Source organism: Narcine bancroftii, chromosome 2 (genome assembly GCF_036971445.1).
Source record: "Narcine bancroftii isolate sNarBan1 chromosome 2, sNarBan1.hap1, whole genome shotgun sequence".
Lineage (NCBI taxonomy): Eukaryota > Metazoa > Chordata > Chondrichthyes > Torpediniformes > Narcinidae > Narcine > Narcine bancroftii.
Genome location: NC_091470.1, coordinates 97,132,212 through 97,144,523, shown reverse-complemented (window position 1 = coordinate 97,144,523; position 12,312 = coordinate 97,132,212). Strand labels below are relative to the sequence as shown.

Below are 12,312 nucleotides of genomic sequence, written 5' to 3'. Positions count from 1 at the left end.
TGGAAGAAGAGGTTATAATTTGGAAAACCCACGATGGGGCAAGACACTGAAGTGGCTGATCGGAGTGAATCAGTTTGTGTGTGTGTCCAACGAGCAACAAATCTCTCTCTGAAACCGACAAGAACCTTCCTCAGCGGTAACCAAATGACCTTTAAGCACCAGAGCCTGGTGAAAATTCATAAATGTTAAATTCTGTGCACAGTGTAAGAATTGCCTGATACCAGTGAACTTGGAGAAATGAGGAGTGAATGATTGGACTATTAAAGCAAAGAACTTTCCTGATCATACATACATTACATACACATGCGCTTAGAATTAGAAGGGGGTTAAGTCAATAGTGAAAAGTTAAAGTTTGATCCTGTTTTTAAGTATAAAGAAAATTAAAAGCAACTTTTGTTTAAGTAACCATTCGTCTTGGTGAATTTCTATTGCTGATGGGTTTTGGGGTCCTCTGGGCTCGTAACCTTACAGACAGTACGGGTTTCGAACCCTGGTCGCTGTCGCTGGAACATGCTCACTGGGCTGCCCTCTCTTGTCTCTCAATCCTCTTCTTCAATTGCTTCAGTCGTCCCTCGTTACCTGCCTATTTTCCCTGCAGTTTTTTAAGATTCGTGCACGGTCTCGGGAGTTCCCCCTGAGCGTCCTCTTCCTCCCCGCTGCCTCCCGTGATCACCTTCAGCCGGAGTCCAGCTTCCATCTCCTCCAGCGTTTGGTGATCCAGGGGACCTGCAAGGCCTTTCTGCTGCCTACCTCGCAGGGAGATGAAGCCTTCACAGTGGCGTCACTAGGGTTGGTGACTCCCTTCTGCAGTAACTCATGGTAACACCGCCACCCCCCCCCCCCACCCTCCATGGGCCTCCTCCCGTACCACACCATACAGAATCCTTAGTAATGTTTTTTGTATGTATGTTATTCATATATCGTAATTCCTGAAGATCACTGAACACAATTAGCAGTGAGATTACCAACCAGCAAAATTAAATTTACACCTTTTAAGAACAACATTGAGCCCTTTTTTGATTTTTCTCCTTTTCCTTTAATTACTTCATTCTCAAAGAAGTTGTTGATCTAGATTCACAAATACCAATGACCACAATATTGTAGCTAAAACACCAGAAAATCTGACAAAAACAGCGACTGTAAAAAACACCGGCAGGATCAAAAACAACAGTGCGTGCAGACGAAACCTCGTGATTCAGAGCGTCGTTGTAATCGGGTCATAACGACAGCTCTGACTGGAGCGCAGTAGAAGGTTCAAAAAGTAAATGAACATCAAGTTTTAGCCTTGTAGGTACATTGATAACATGTAAGCTTGGCTTACGGAAAATGTTTCTGTTATATATAATTACGGGGATATTTTTTATTTAAAAAAAATGCTGCTGAAACATTGCCCAAAATTTTTTATAGACAGTCATTTTGGTGTCACCCCCCGATGGCATCACCCGGTGCGGTCCGCAACCCCACTAATGACGCCAGTTGGCACCATAGCTGCGAGGTTCCCAATATTTCCTGATGGCTTGGAAGGAGACCATTTCTGCCCATCGAGTCTATGCTGGCTCACCATAATCGTTCCCTCACTAATTTCCCCCATAACTTCCTCTCCCCTCATTCCCATCTATTTGCCCCCAGATTCTACCCTTCAGCTACACACGAGGCAAAATACCCACCGACTCACGCTTCCTTTCTCCTTCTACTGTCTGCCTTTCTGTCCGATCCATTCCTCAGCCATGCTCTCCCAGTATCAGCCTGGCTTCTCCTGACTCCTCTGTTAACAAGCCAAGGCAATTGTTCATGTCACCGGGTTGGGCCCTTATTGCCTCAATCACCCAGGATCGGATCCCAAGTCCCTGGAATCTGGCCCCACATTGCCTCAAATGCCCAGTCTGTTGTCCATGTTCCTGGCACGTGGCCCCTCTTTGCCTCAGGTGATCCATATCTTCTCTGTTCCAGATTGGAGGCAGAAGCTAAGTTTTTTGCCAACTTGTATCGTGCAGACTTCAGTGTCCGTGGAACCCTTGGAGTTGGAGGGTTTGGCCGCGTCGAATTGGTAAGGCTGGTGGGTCGAGTGGTGAGATTCTCCTGTTTCAGGAGTTGGTTACAATGCAGTCTACCATCTGCACTGAAACCGGAAGGGTTGAGAGTTCGCCAGTTTGCTCTGTATCCACTGGACAGGAGCTTTAACACAATAGATGACATCGTTATCGAGCAGAGACATGTCCTTCAACCCATCCTGTGAATGCTGACCATAAGCATCTTTCTGTATGAATCCCATTGGCCAGCCTTCCTGCCTTTGCATTCAACACTTCTTCCGTCACCCAATTACACCCACTCTCTGGATGACACAGATTCCCATTTTCAATATTATCCAGTAGTCTACAAATGTCTTCAATATCAGTAAAGGGATTTAAGATCCCTTTATTATCATGTAATAAAAACAGTGCAATATTACAAAAGTTTGCTTTAGTCTACCTTAAGGCAGACATTCACCATCAGCAAAAATTGCCTGAAGCGCCTCTTACTGTCAGAGAAAGAGAAGCAAAAGAGAGTTCCCCCTGTATCACTGAGTGCCCATGGATTTGCCTCCAGTGCTCACGCAGCCCCCACATCCACACAGAATCCAGTCCAAACCATTGGAAGCCTGAGCTCCAGATCCGAGCCTCCGACACGATCACGGATCTTTCAGCACCCCCTTGCATCCCGGTTCTGATACCGGTCCCCCTCCAGCCAGTGTCCAGCCAGTTTTTGAAGCCCGCAGCCCGCATGGGTTCCCACGCCTCAAGTCTCCCGCAACCTGTATATTCTTCAGCATCAGGACCCCTCTCTAGTCCACCGCTGTGGTCACTGTCCCGTGGGCCATTTCCTCTGCCTCTCCTTCTCAAAGCAGGGGATGTTCTCTCCATTCTCTGGTGCCCTGCGCCAGTCCTCTGCTTCCCCGGAATCTGTAACGCCTCGTGGTCGCTACAGATCGTAGGCGCCACCAACTTGGGCGCAGGCCCCCTGGTCGCAGTATTTTTAAATAAAACCACAATCGACTCTTATAACAGTCCATTTAAGTGCTGACAGCAGTTGGGCCAGGTGGTTGGACCCTGCAGGAGCACTGTGTCTCTGCTCCCTGCTCTCCCTGGGTCCACAGCACCACCATTTTCTTTTACTTTAACACCACCAATGTTTGAGTCATCTGCAAATCAACTAATCGTACATCCTGCAATCAGATCCAAGTGATGACTGAAAGGGACAGTCAGTAAGGGTCCCAGCACTGATCCTTCTGGAACCTCTCTGGGTTGGCGAACTGGATTGTCCCCAAAGTGAACTTTCCGACTCGACCTTGGTGCACATAACAATAAACTGGACCCTCTGCCTCCTTTTACCAAGTCAATTTGGGACATAATTTATCAGCATCCTTTGGATCCAGAGGGCTGTTTTACACTAGCCTTCCCTGTGGGACCTTGACAAAGGCCTTTTGAAGTCCATCGAGACTGCGTCTTCTGCCCTCGTCATCAGATTGGTCAGGCAGCATCTGCCCATAACTCAGCCTTGCTGACTATCTGTGATCATTCCCTGCCTTTCCAAGCGTAGATTCATCAAGGCCATCATAGCGTTAAGGCCCATGATGTTATAGTATCAAGGTCAAGAGTTCAAGGTGTGGAATTGGAGACGTTGGGTTGAATGGGCTTACCTGGGTGAAATTTTGGGAAAGGGAGATGTGATGTGCCTTGAAATGTCTAATAGTTCTTCACTAGGCAGTCAGGATCAGCGTGGAAAGGCATTTTCTGATGAGCCTGATTGTTTCAGTAAAGGTGCGGGTGGTATGCCTGCTTATATTCCCTGTGCGAGGGTCAGGCCACTGTGAAAAGACTGAAGTTAACAGATTATTCCCAGTTCTGTCGTCACTTCAACCATTTCCCATCGTCACTCCAATCAGATTCATCATCACTCTGACCGTTCCCATCATCTCTCCAACGGGAATCATTACTCTGGCCATTCCTGTCGTCACTCCAACAAGCAATGTCACTCTGACTGTACCCATCATCACTCCGACCAGACCCGTCATCACTCTGACTGGATCCATTGTCACTCTGACTGTCCAGTCCCATCATCACTCCAACAGGTCCCATCGTCACTAGAACCAGTTCCGTCGTCACTCTGACCGGTCCCGTCATCACTCCGACCAGTCGTGTCATCGCTCTCTGACTGAATGACTGGTTTTCTGTCTCTTCCTCAGGTGCAGCTGAAGAACGAAGAGTCCCGAAGCTTTGCCATGAAGATCCTGAAGAAGCAGCACATTGTCGACACGCGGCAGCAGGAGCACATCCGCTCGGAGAAGCAGATCATGCAGGAGGCCCACTCAGACTTCATCGTCAGGTACTCCCACCACCTCCACTCAACGTCCTGATCCACTCCCTCCCTGAGCTCCTCGCCTCCTACAGGCGAACTGCTGGCACTGAGTTCCATAAACACCAGTCACACAGACACTATAAGGAGTCTAGTGTGTGAGAGCTGAACCGATAGAACCGGGGTTTGTTAAATGTTTTCTATCGAAGGCGGATTATACCCATTAGAGGAGTGAGAAATCTTCGAACCAAAGTAATAAATGAATATAACTAATAAACAAAGCGCGTGAGGCCTGCTATAACAGAGCAACAACAAAACATAGGACATTACAGCAGAGATCCTTCAGGCCATGATGTCTGCGCTGACCCTGAGGAGTTGACCATAAAATTCTCAAGAATCACAAAGGCAGCAGAAGCTGGAACGTTGAGCTAACAAAGAATTGCTCGAGGAATTTAGCTGGTTCGAGAGAATCCATGGGTAGAGTGGTCCTGGAGAGGTGCAGAGGAGATTCACCAAGATGTGGCCTGGATTGGAAAATAAGTCTTACGGGGCAAGGTTAGCAGAGCTGGGACTTTTCTCTTTGGAGCGTAGAAGGACACTTGTTAGAGGTCTACAAGATGATAAGAGGCATAGATAGGGTGGACAGCCAGCACCTGTTTTCCAGGGCCAGGTGTAGCAAACACCAGAGGACATGAGTACAAAGTGAAGGGAGGGAAGTTTAGGGGTACATTTTTTTTACGCAGAGTTGTGGGCACCTGGAATGCTGGTGGAGGCTGAAACATTGGGGGCATTGAAGAGACTCTTAGACATGCACATGGATGGAAGAAAAATAGAGGGTTACGGGGTAGGGAGAATTTAGTACTTTTTTTAAGGAATATGTGACTCGGCACATTATCAAGGGCCGAAGGGCCTGTCATGTTCTATGTTCTATTTAGGGCCCCTCCCCCAGCTACATTCTCCCTTTACTATGCAGCATTTCCTTTCCTTCACGTCTGGATAAAGGGAAACGTTGACCAATGTGTCAGCAGTGGAGAAGGTCAAGAACTTCAAATTCCTAGGTGTCCGACATCTCCGAGGATCTGTCCTGGAGCCTCCATGTAGATGCAATCACAAAGAAGGTTCACTGACGCCTATAATTTGTGAGGCATTTGAGGAGACACAGTATGTCACTGAAGACTTGAAAACTTCTACAGGTGGACTGTGGAGAGGATTCTGGCTGGTTGCATCACTGCCTGGTGCGGAGATGCCAATGCTCAGGACAGGAAAAGTCTCCAAAAGGTTGTTAACTCGGCCGGTGACATCACAGACACCAGACTTCACTCCATTGAGGACATCGACACGAGGCGGTGTCTTAAGAAAGCAGCCTCTATCCTCAAGGACCCCACCACCCAGGCCAGGCCCTCTTCACTCTGCTATCATCGGAGGAAAAGGTACAGGAGCCTGAAGACGAGCACTCAGTGGCACAAGGACAGCTTCTTCCCCTCCTGAATGATCAATGAACCACGGACACTGCCTGACTGACTTTTTCCTTGCACTACAAGATAAATAGATCTTGAAAGGTGGGTTATAGAAACGTTTGCCCTGTGTCACTGCCACAAAACAACAAATCTGGTGACTTATTCACAACAATAAATTCTGATTCTGTCTGACCTGCTGAGTTCCTCCAGCAATCCTTTGTCTACCCAAACCAGAGCTCTGCTGCCTGCTCCTCATCCATATTCTTGCCCTCCCTGCGTACTCCTGTCTAACGGCCTCTCGAATGCACCTGTTCGATTTCCCCCATGATAGTCCACTCCAGGCTAATATAAATAAGCTTGTTCCAAGCCCCTCCTGCAAACTTTTCCCATCTCTCTCGCCTTAAACACATTTGTCAGTTTAACCCTGTGAAAGAGACTCTAAATATCCACGCTAATCTTGAAACTTCTAGCCTGGCGTTATGTGTGTGGTCTATCCTGACACCAGCGCCTGTGAGAGCCCAACTGCATGGATTGTGTCTTTCAGGTTGTACAAAACCTTCCGAGATTCCAAGTACCTCTACATGCTAATGGAGGCTTGCCTCGGAGGTGAGCTCTGGACCATCCTCAGAGACAGGTAACTGATCACTCTTTCTCAAGACTCCCATTCCCCTTGGTTAAAGAACCAGGCAGTCTGTCAACTCCACAAAGCTGAGGTTCAAAACTACATTCCTGAAAATTGACCACAAACTGTCTGAGCAAGGCTGAGAGGGCACTGCTTCTTGGAGTTGGCATCTTTCCACTGAGATGTTGCACGGAACAGACCCTTCCACCTAAGCAAGGTGACATTCTGGGCTTGACCCATTTTCTCCTGCTCTCGCCCCAAATCCTTCAAAACCCTTCTTATATTTATATTGGTTGTATACTGGTCATTGTATTAGCAACTTGTCCCAGACACAGGCTGTGCTCTGAGTGAAAAATTGCTCCAGCTCCCTCTAAATCTCATCTCTCTCACCTTAAACATCCTGGGCTGTGTGGACAAGTGTGGCCAAGGGGGCCCATCTCTGCACTGTATGACTCCAGGATTCATTCTCTCACCCTTTCTTTCTCTCACTCTCTTGCCCTCTCTCTCCCTGTTTCTCACTTCCTCTCTCACTTGCTCTCTCTTGTTCTCCCTCTTGCTCATGCGCTCCCTCCCTCTCTTACAATGAGAATGTCCGTTTGGAGATTTTTGTATTTTTTAATTCTGACAAATTGTGGTCAGTTTTAGAATTGAGATCTGTACAGCAGTATTCAGTAAGCCTCTGTATTGGGTACCATTCTTCCATTTAGTTTTTCCAAGACCAATAAGGATATATCTAATCCAATACTCAAACATATATTGCGAATAATCCAGTTCCAATTTAGGAAATTTTTTTAATTAAAAAAAATTGTTTTATCTAGAGCTATCTCTTTTTTGGACCATCAATCATTTTTTTTTAAAAACTTTATTTATAAACTTTTAAAAACAACGTAAAATCAATAACAACAGCGGAAATTTTTTTTATACAATATAGTAAACCACTTTCCCTCTCCCCCTCATCCAGCCTATTCAAGGGGAGTAAAAAAAACATAAAACATATACAATATTTTAAGCTAATTCCAAACCCATATATTCTAAATAAGATGACTACATTTTAACAAAAAAAGAGTAATTATTATGTAAATTATATGTTATTTTCTCCATATAAATACAAGATCTGAATTCATTATGCCAACATACTATATTAATCTCTACATTGTCTTTCCAAGTAATCGCTACACATTTTCATGCCACAGATAACGCCAGACGAACAAATGCAATTTGAAACTTATCCAACCCCAAGCCAGTCAACGAAACCATATAACCCAACAAAAAAATCTCTGGATCTAAAGGTAATTTAATTTTAAATAATTTCTCCAAAACCAACCTGACTTTTTCCCAAAATGGTTTTACCCTATCACAAGGCCAAACTGCATGCAAAAAAGTTCCAATACAACCCACATCTAAAACAAGAACCAGAATTATTAATTCCATATTTTTTCAATTTCTCAGAAGTCAAATATAACTGATGCAAAAAATCATAATTAACCAAACCATATCTTACATTAGTCAATTTCGATACCCCTTCATGATACATAACCTCCCAATTCTCTTGATGTATAATGTAAGTTAAATCACTTTCCCATTTATTTCTAGATTTCTCCAAATTCGGTTTTTCCATAGTTTCCTGTAACAATCGATACATATCTAAAATAAAACCCCTCTTTGGTATAAAGGAAATCAAAGATTCAAATTTCATTAACTTATGTAAACTCATCTCTTTACCATAATTATCCCTTATCAAAGCTCTGAATTGATAATACACAAATAAAGAATTTACCGTATATAAAATTTCTCCCTCAATTGATTAAAAGAAAGAAACTGTCCCTCTTCAAAATAATCCTGAAGACCATCAATAACTGATCAATCCTTCTCTATATGGAAAATCAAAGCTACTATTTATTTTGCAAATTTATTTAAGGAAGTTTGTTTAATGTCTTTTGAACAGCTGGCAAGTAAATATGACTTACAAAATATTCTTTTTTTTAATAATTACAGATTAGAAATATCTTAAATACCATATTACTGGATTTTTCATTTGTATATCCACTAGATCTAATTGATAATATTTTTCAACTGAATCCTTCTCAGATATGATAGATTTTTGAAATTACATTCAGTACTTCACAACAAGATTAAAAGGGCTTGGGAATTGTAACTTGCAAGACCTTTATTGGAGGATCTATGGGACAAGATTTTTAAACTGGTGAATACATCTTCAATATGTACCCAACATTCATGAATCCACTTCAGAGTGGTGCATCAGGTTTACATGTCCAAAGATAAACTGGCTTGTATCTTTTCCAATATTAACCCTACTTAAGACAGATAAAAATCTGATTTTGCTCCATTGACACATATGCTTTGGACTTGTCCATCCTTGGAAATCTATTGGAAATAATTTTTTTATATCTTTTCAACTGCATTTGAGGTGGAGCTACGAGCCAATCCAATAACTGCTCTTTCTGGGGTTATTGAACCAGACAGGGAGTTTTTCTGAACCTGCACAACTGATTGTGGCCTTCTCTACATTGTTGGCTAGAAGATCCATCTTATTCAAATGGAAAGTCTCTAGGCTTGCAACAGTGTTTCAATGGTTTTCTCATATTAAGTCCTGTTTAAGTTCAGAAAAAAAAATAGATATCATGTATTTGATCCATCAGTGAAATTTGAAGATACACGGCAGCTTTTTATGTCTTATTTTCATTTGATGTAAATCAGTGGTTCTCAACCTTTTTATTTCCACTCAGACCACCTTGAGTAATCCCTTACTAATCACAGAGCACCGATGGCATACAGATAACTTAAAGTGGGATGTGAGTGGAAAAAGGTTGAGAACCACTAATGTAAATGTTTTTAATATGATTAGATGTACTTACTCTTCCAAATGAGATATAGCCCTACCTTTGTTTTTTGATTCACGGTATGAATCAAAAGCTACAAAAACTATGTAATCCTTAGGATAAGCGGGTCAGATGATAGATTATGTGAGTTTTGTTACATATATATTTTTGATGTCTTTTCTGTCATCACCCAGTGCAGTGGAGGGGAACTGAGTTTAATGTCATAGTTTCATAGTTTTATCTTGATATATATATACATATGTGATGTTGTATTTTCAGTTTTGTTCCCTTTTCTTCATTGTATTGTATTTATTATAAAACCCAATAAAAAAAGATCGAAAGGAGAGTGTCCATTTGGAGCCCAGTGTAATATCACTTTGAGTGTCTTTGGACACTTTACCTGATGAAGTTCCTCATTGACAAGTTGTGGTTGGTGACAGTGGGAAGGCAGAGAGATGTCCCCTTGCTCACGTTTCAGTGTGGCTGTGCCTGGGTATTGGTCACTGTGACTGTTCCTTCCGCTGTTGACCAGTGCAAGCTGAGATGTTGGTTTTGTGATCATTTGCAGGGGCTCATTCGATGATGCTACCACCCGGTTCTACACTGCCTGTGTGCTGGAAGCATTGGCGTACTTGCACTGCAAGGGAGTTATCTTCAGGGACCTGAAGCCGGAGAATATAATCCTCAACCACAGAGGCTATGCCAAGCTGGTAATCAATGTCCTTCCCCACTCCTTAGCCTTTGGGAGGTTGTTCACTTTGATAGGATGGTCACAGGTGATAAACATCACAGTGTGCAGAAAGTGGGTGGACAAAATAAAACAGGAGTTGGCCATAAGTCCCCTCGAGCCTGCTCTGCCATTTGAGAAATGAAACACGAAAGTCAGCAGACACTGAGATTGTAGTAAAACACACAGTAAATGCCGGAGGAACTCAGCCAGTCTCGCAGTGTCCACAGGAGGTAAAGATATAGTACCGATGTTTCGGCCTGAGCCCTTCCTCAAGGTGCAGAGATACCCTGTATAACACGGTTTTGAACAGCGCGGGTTTTGATGTTAACGCAGTTTATAATTTTAATAACCAAAAATTGTTATATTTAATTAATATTGTGTGACCAACAGTGGGGCAATAATTTAACATGTCAGCAATGATGCTCGCAGCTTGGCTACATCCATTTATCTTCATTATTGCTTAACTTGGTTTAGTATTGCTCCAGCCTCTGAGCAAAAAGGGCACGGCTGCTCTGTAATATTTTTATTGTGTTGTATAAAAGGGCACCCCTTACAAACAATATGAGTGGAAAAAGGAAATGCGGTGAAGATGATACACGGAACAAACGTAAATGGCTCACATTGGAAATTATTCAGCAACATGAAGATCGTTCGCTAAACTAGCACAAGACAAAGGCGTGAATGAATCGCCTGTTCGAACTCTAATCGAGAATAAAGATAAAATTAAAGAACATGGAATGGCAACAGCATCTGATATGACTAAAGTGATTGTTAGACATAGATGTTCTGCAGTGGAAAATATGGAACAACTCTCGATGATCTGGATTGAAGATTGCAACCAGAAAAGAATTCCATCAAGTCAAATGACAATTCAAGCGAAAGCAACGAGCTGGACATTAAAATAAAACAGAAATGAAAGGTAAACTTTTTCAGCAACTGATGGTTGGTTTTACAACTTCAAAAAACGCACGGGGCTCCATCATGTTCGAATTAGTGGTGCAGCCGCAAGCTTCCCGACTGAACTAAGAGAAGTGATTGACCAAGGAAGATACAAAGATGAGCAAGTAAAGAGACACCAATAAAGATCCTTTTTTTTCTTTTATAGTTTTCTATATCCCTTTTAAATATTTTATGTTTTGTAAGAATAAATAATTATAGGATTGAAACGTATTACATTATAATGATGCTTTGAACAGTGCAGTTTTCTATAACATTGAACTTTTTTGCCACATATTAACCGTGTTAAACAAGGTACCCCTGTATAAGCAAAGAACAGAAAGGTGTCAGAATAAAGAGCCTGGAGACTGACTGGGGGAGGAGTCCAGACCAAATAAAGGTGTTAATTGGATATGATAAGAGGAGAGGTGAGAATTGATTTTGGCCCTGTGAAAAGAGACAGAGGGAAAAGGGAAGAGAGAGTGAGAGACTCAGTGTAAAGGTTAAAACCTGGTGTTTTTGATTCTTTGTTATTTTTGTGCCTGTCCCTTTAAGAGTACTATTGTTTGTAGTGTTACCATAGTGACTATGATGTAATATGTTGTAATATCCGCCCAGACTAACGCCTTGCTCTCATTCTACAAGATGTGAAGGAAGCGTGAGCACGAGAAATTTTTCTTTGAATTTTGTATCTCTAGATATCTTTGTGTTTTTACAACAGTTTTTAGCTATTGGTTTTGTTATGACAACTTTTGAGTAATTAGAGTCTAAAGGACAATATTTTATACAGAAAATGCTTTGTTATTCACTGTTATGAAAGTCTTGTGGGGAAGCTATGCAAAATATTTATCTGTTTTATCAACGAATTAAAACTACATAAAGTAGCAGCCACAGAGTTTGACTTGTTGGATTAAAGAGATCGAAATTTGGGATATCACAGCTCATGCTTTGGAAGATGATACTTTGAAATTAGGATATATTAGAATAAGGAAAGTATTGTCTACAGTCAGAGCTGGGAGAAAAGCAATGGGGGGTGGGGAGGAAGAAGAAGGTGGGGAGAGGGTTTAACAGAAACTGGAGAAGCCAATGTTAATGATATCTGGTTGGAAGCTGCCGAGATGAAATAAGAGGTGTTGTTCCTCCAATATGGGGTGGTCTCAGTCTGGCAGTGCATGGACAGACACGTCAGCGAGGGAATGGGTCAGGGAATTGAAATGGGCAATCACTGGGTGCAAGGAAATGGGACAGGGAATAATCCCCTTGCAGTGCAAGTATGCCAAAGCTTCCAGCACACAGACAGCATAGACTCAGTAGCCACCCCATTTCAATTCCCCGTCCCATTCCCTTGCTGGCACGTCTATTCACGCACCGCCAGACTGAGACCACCCAAAAATT

At 42.8% G+C, this 12,312-nt stretch overlaps 1 protein-coding gene across 2 annotated transcripts in view; it reads left to right on the top strand.

Annotated features, from left to right (window-relative positions):
• The window catches only part of LOC138753950 (cGMP-dependent protein kinase 1-like), a 77,112-nt gene that overhangs the window by 52,904 nt on the left and 11,896 nt on the right, over positions 1-12,312 (top strand). For both annotated transcript variants that reach the window (XM_069917578.1, XM_069917577.1), the window contains exons 10-13: positions 1,951-2,047; positions 4,223-4,362; positions 6,334-6,423; positions 9,820-9,961. In XM_069917578.1, the coding sequence (XP_069773679.1) occupies positions 1,951-2,047; positions 4,223-4,362; positions 6,334-6,423; positions 9,820-9,961 (469 nt within the window). The remainder of the gene's footprint in view (positions 1-1,950; positions 2,048-4,222; positions 4,363-6,333; positions 6,424-9,819; positions 9,962-12,312) is intronic.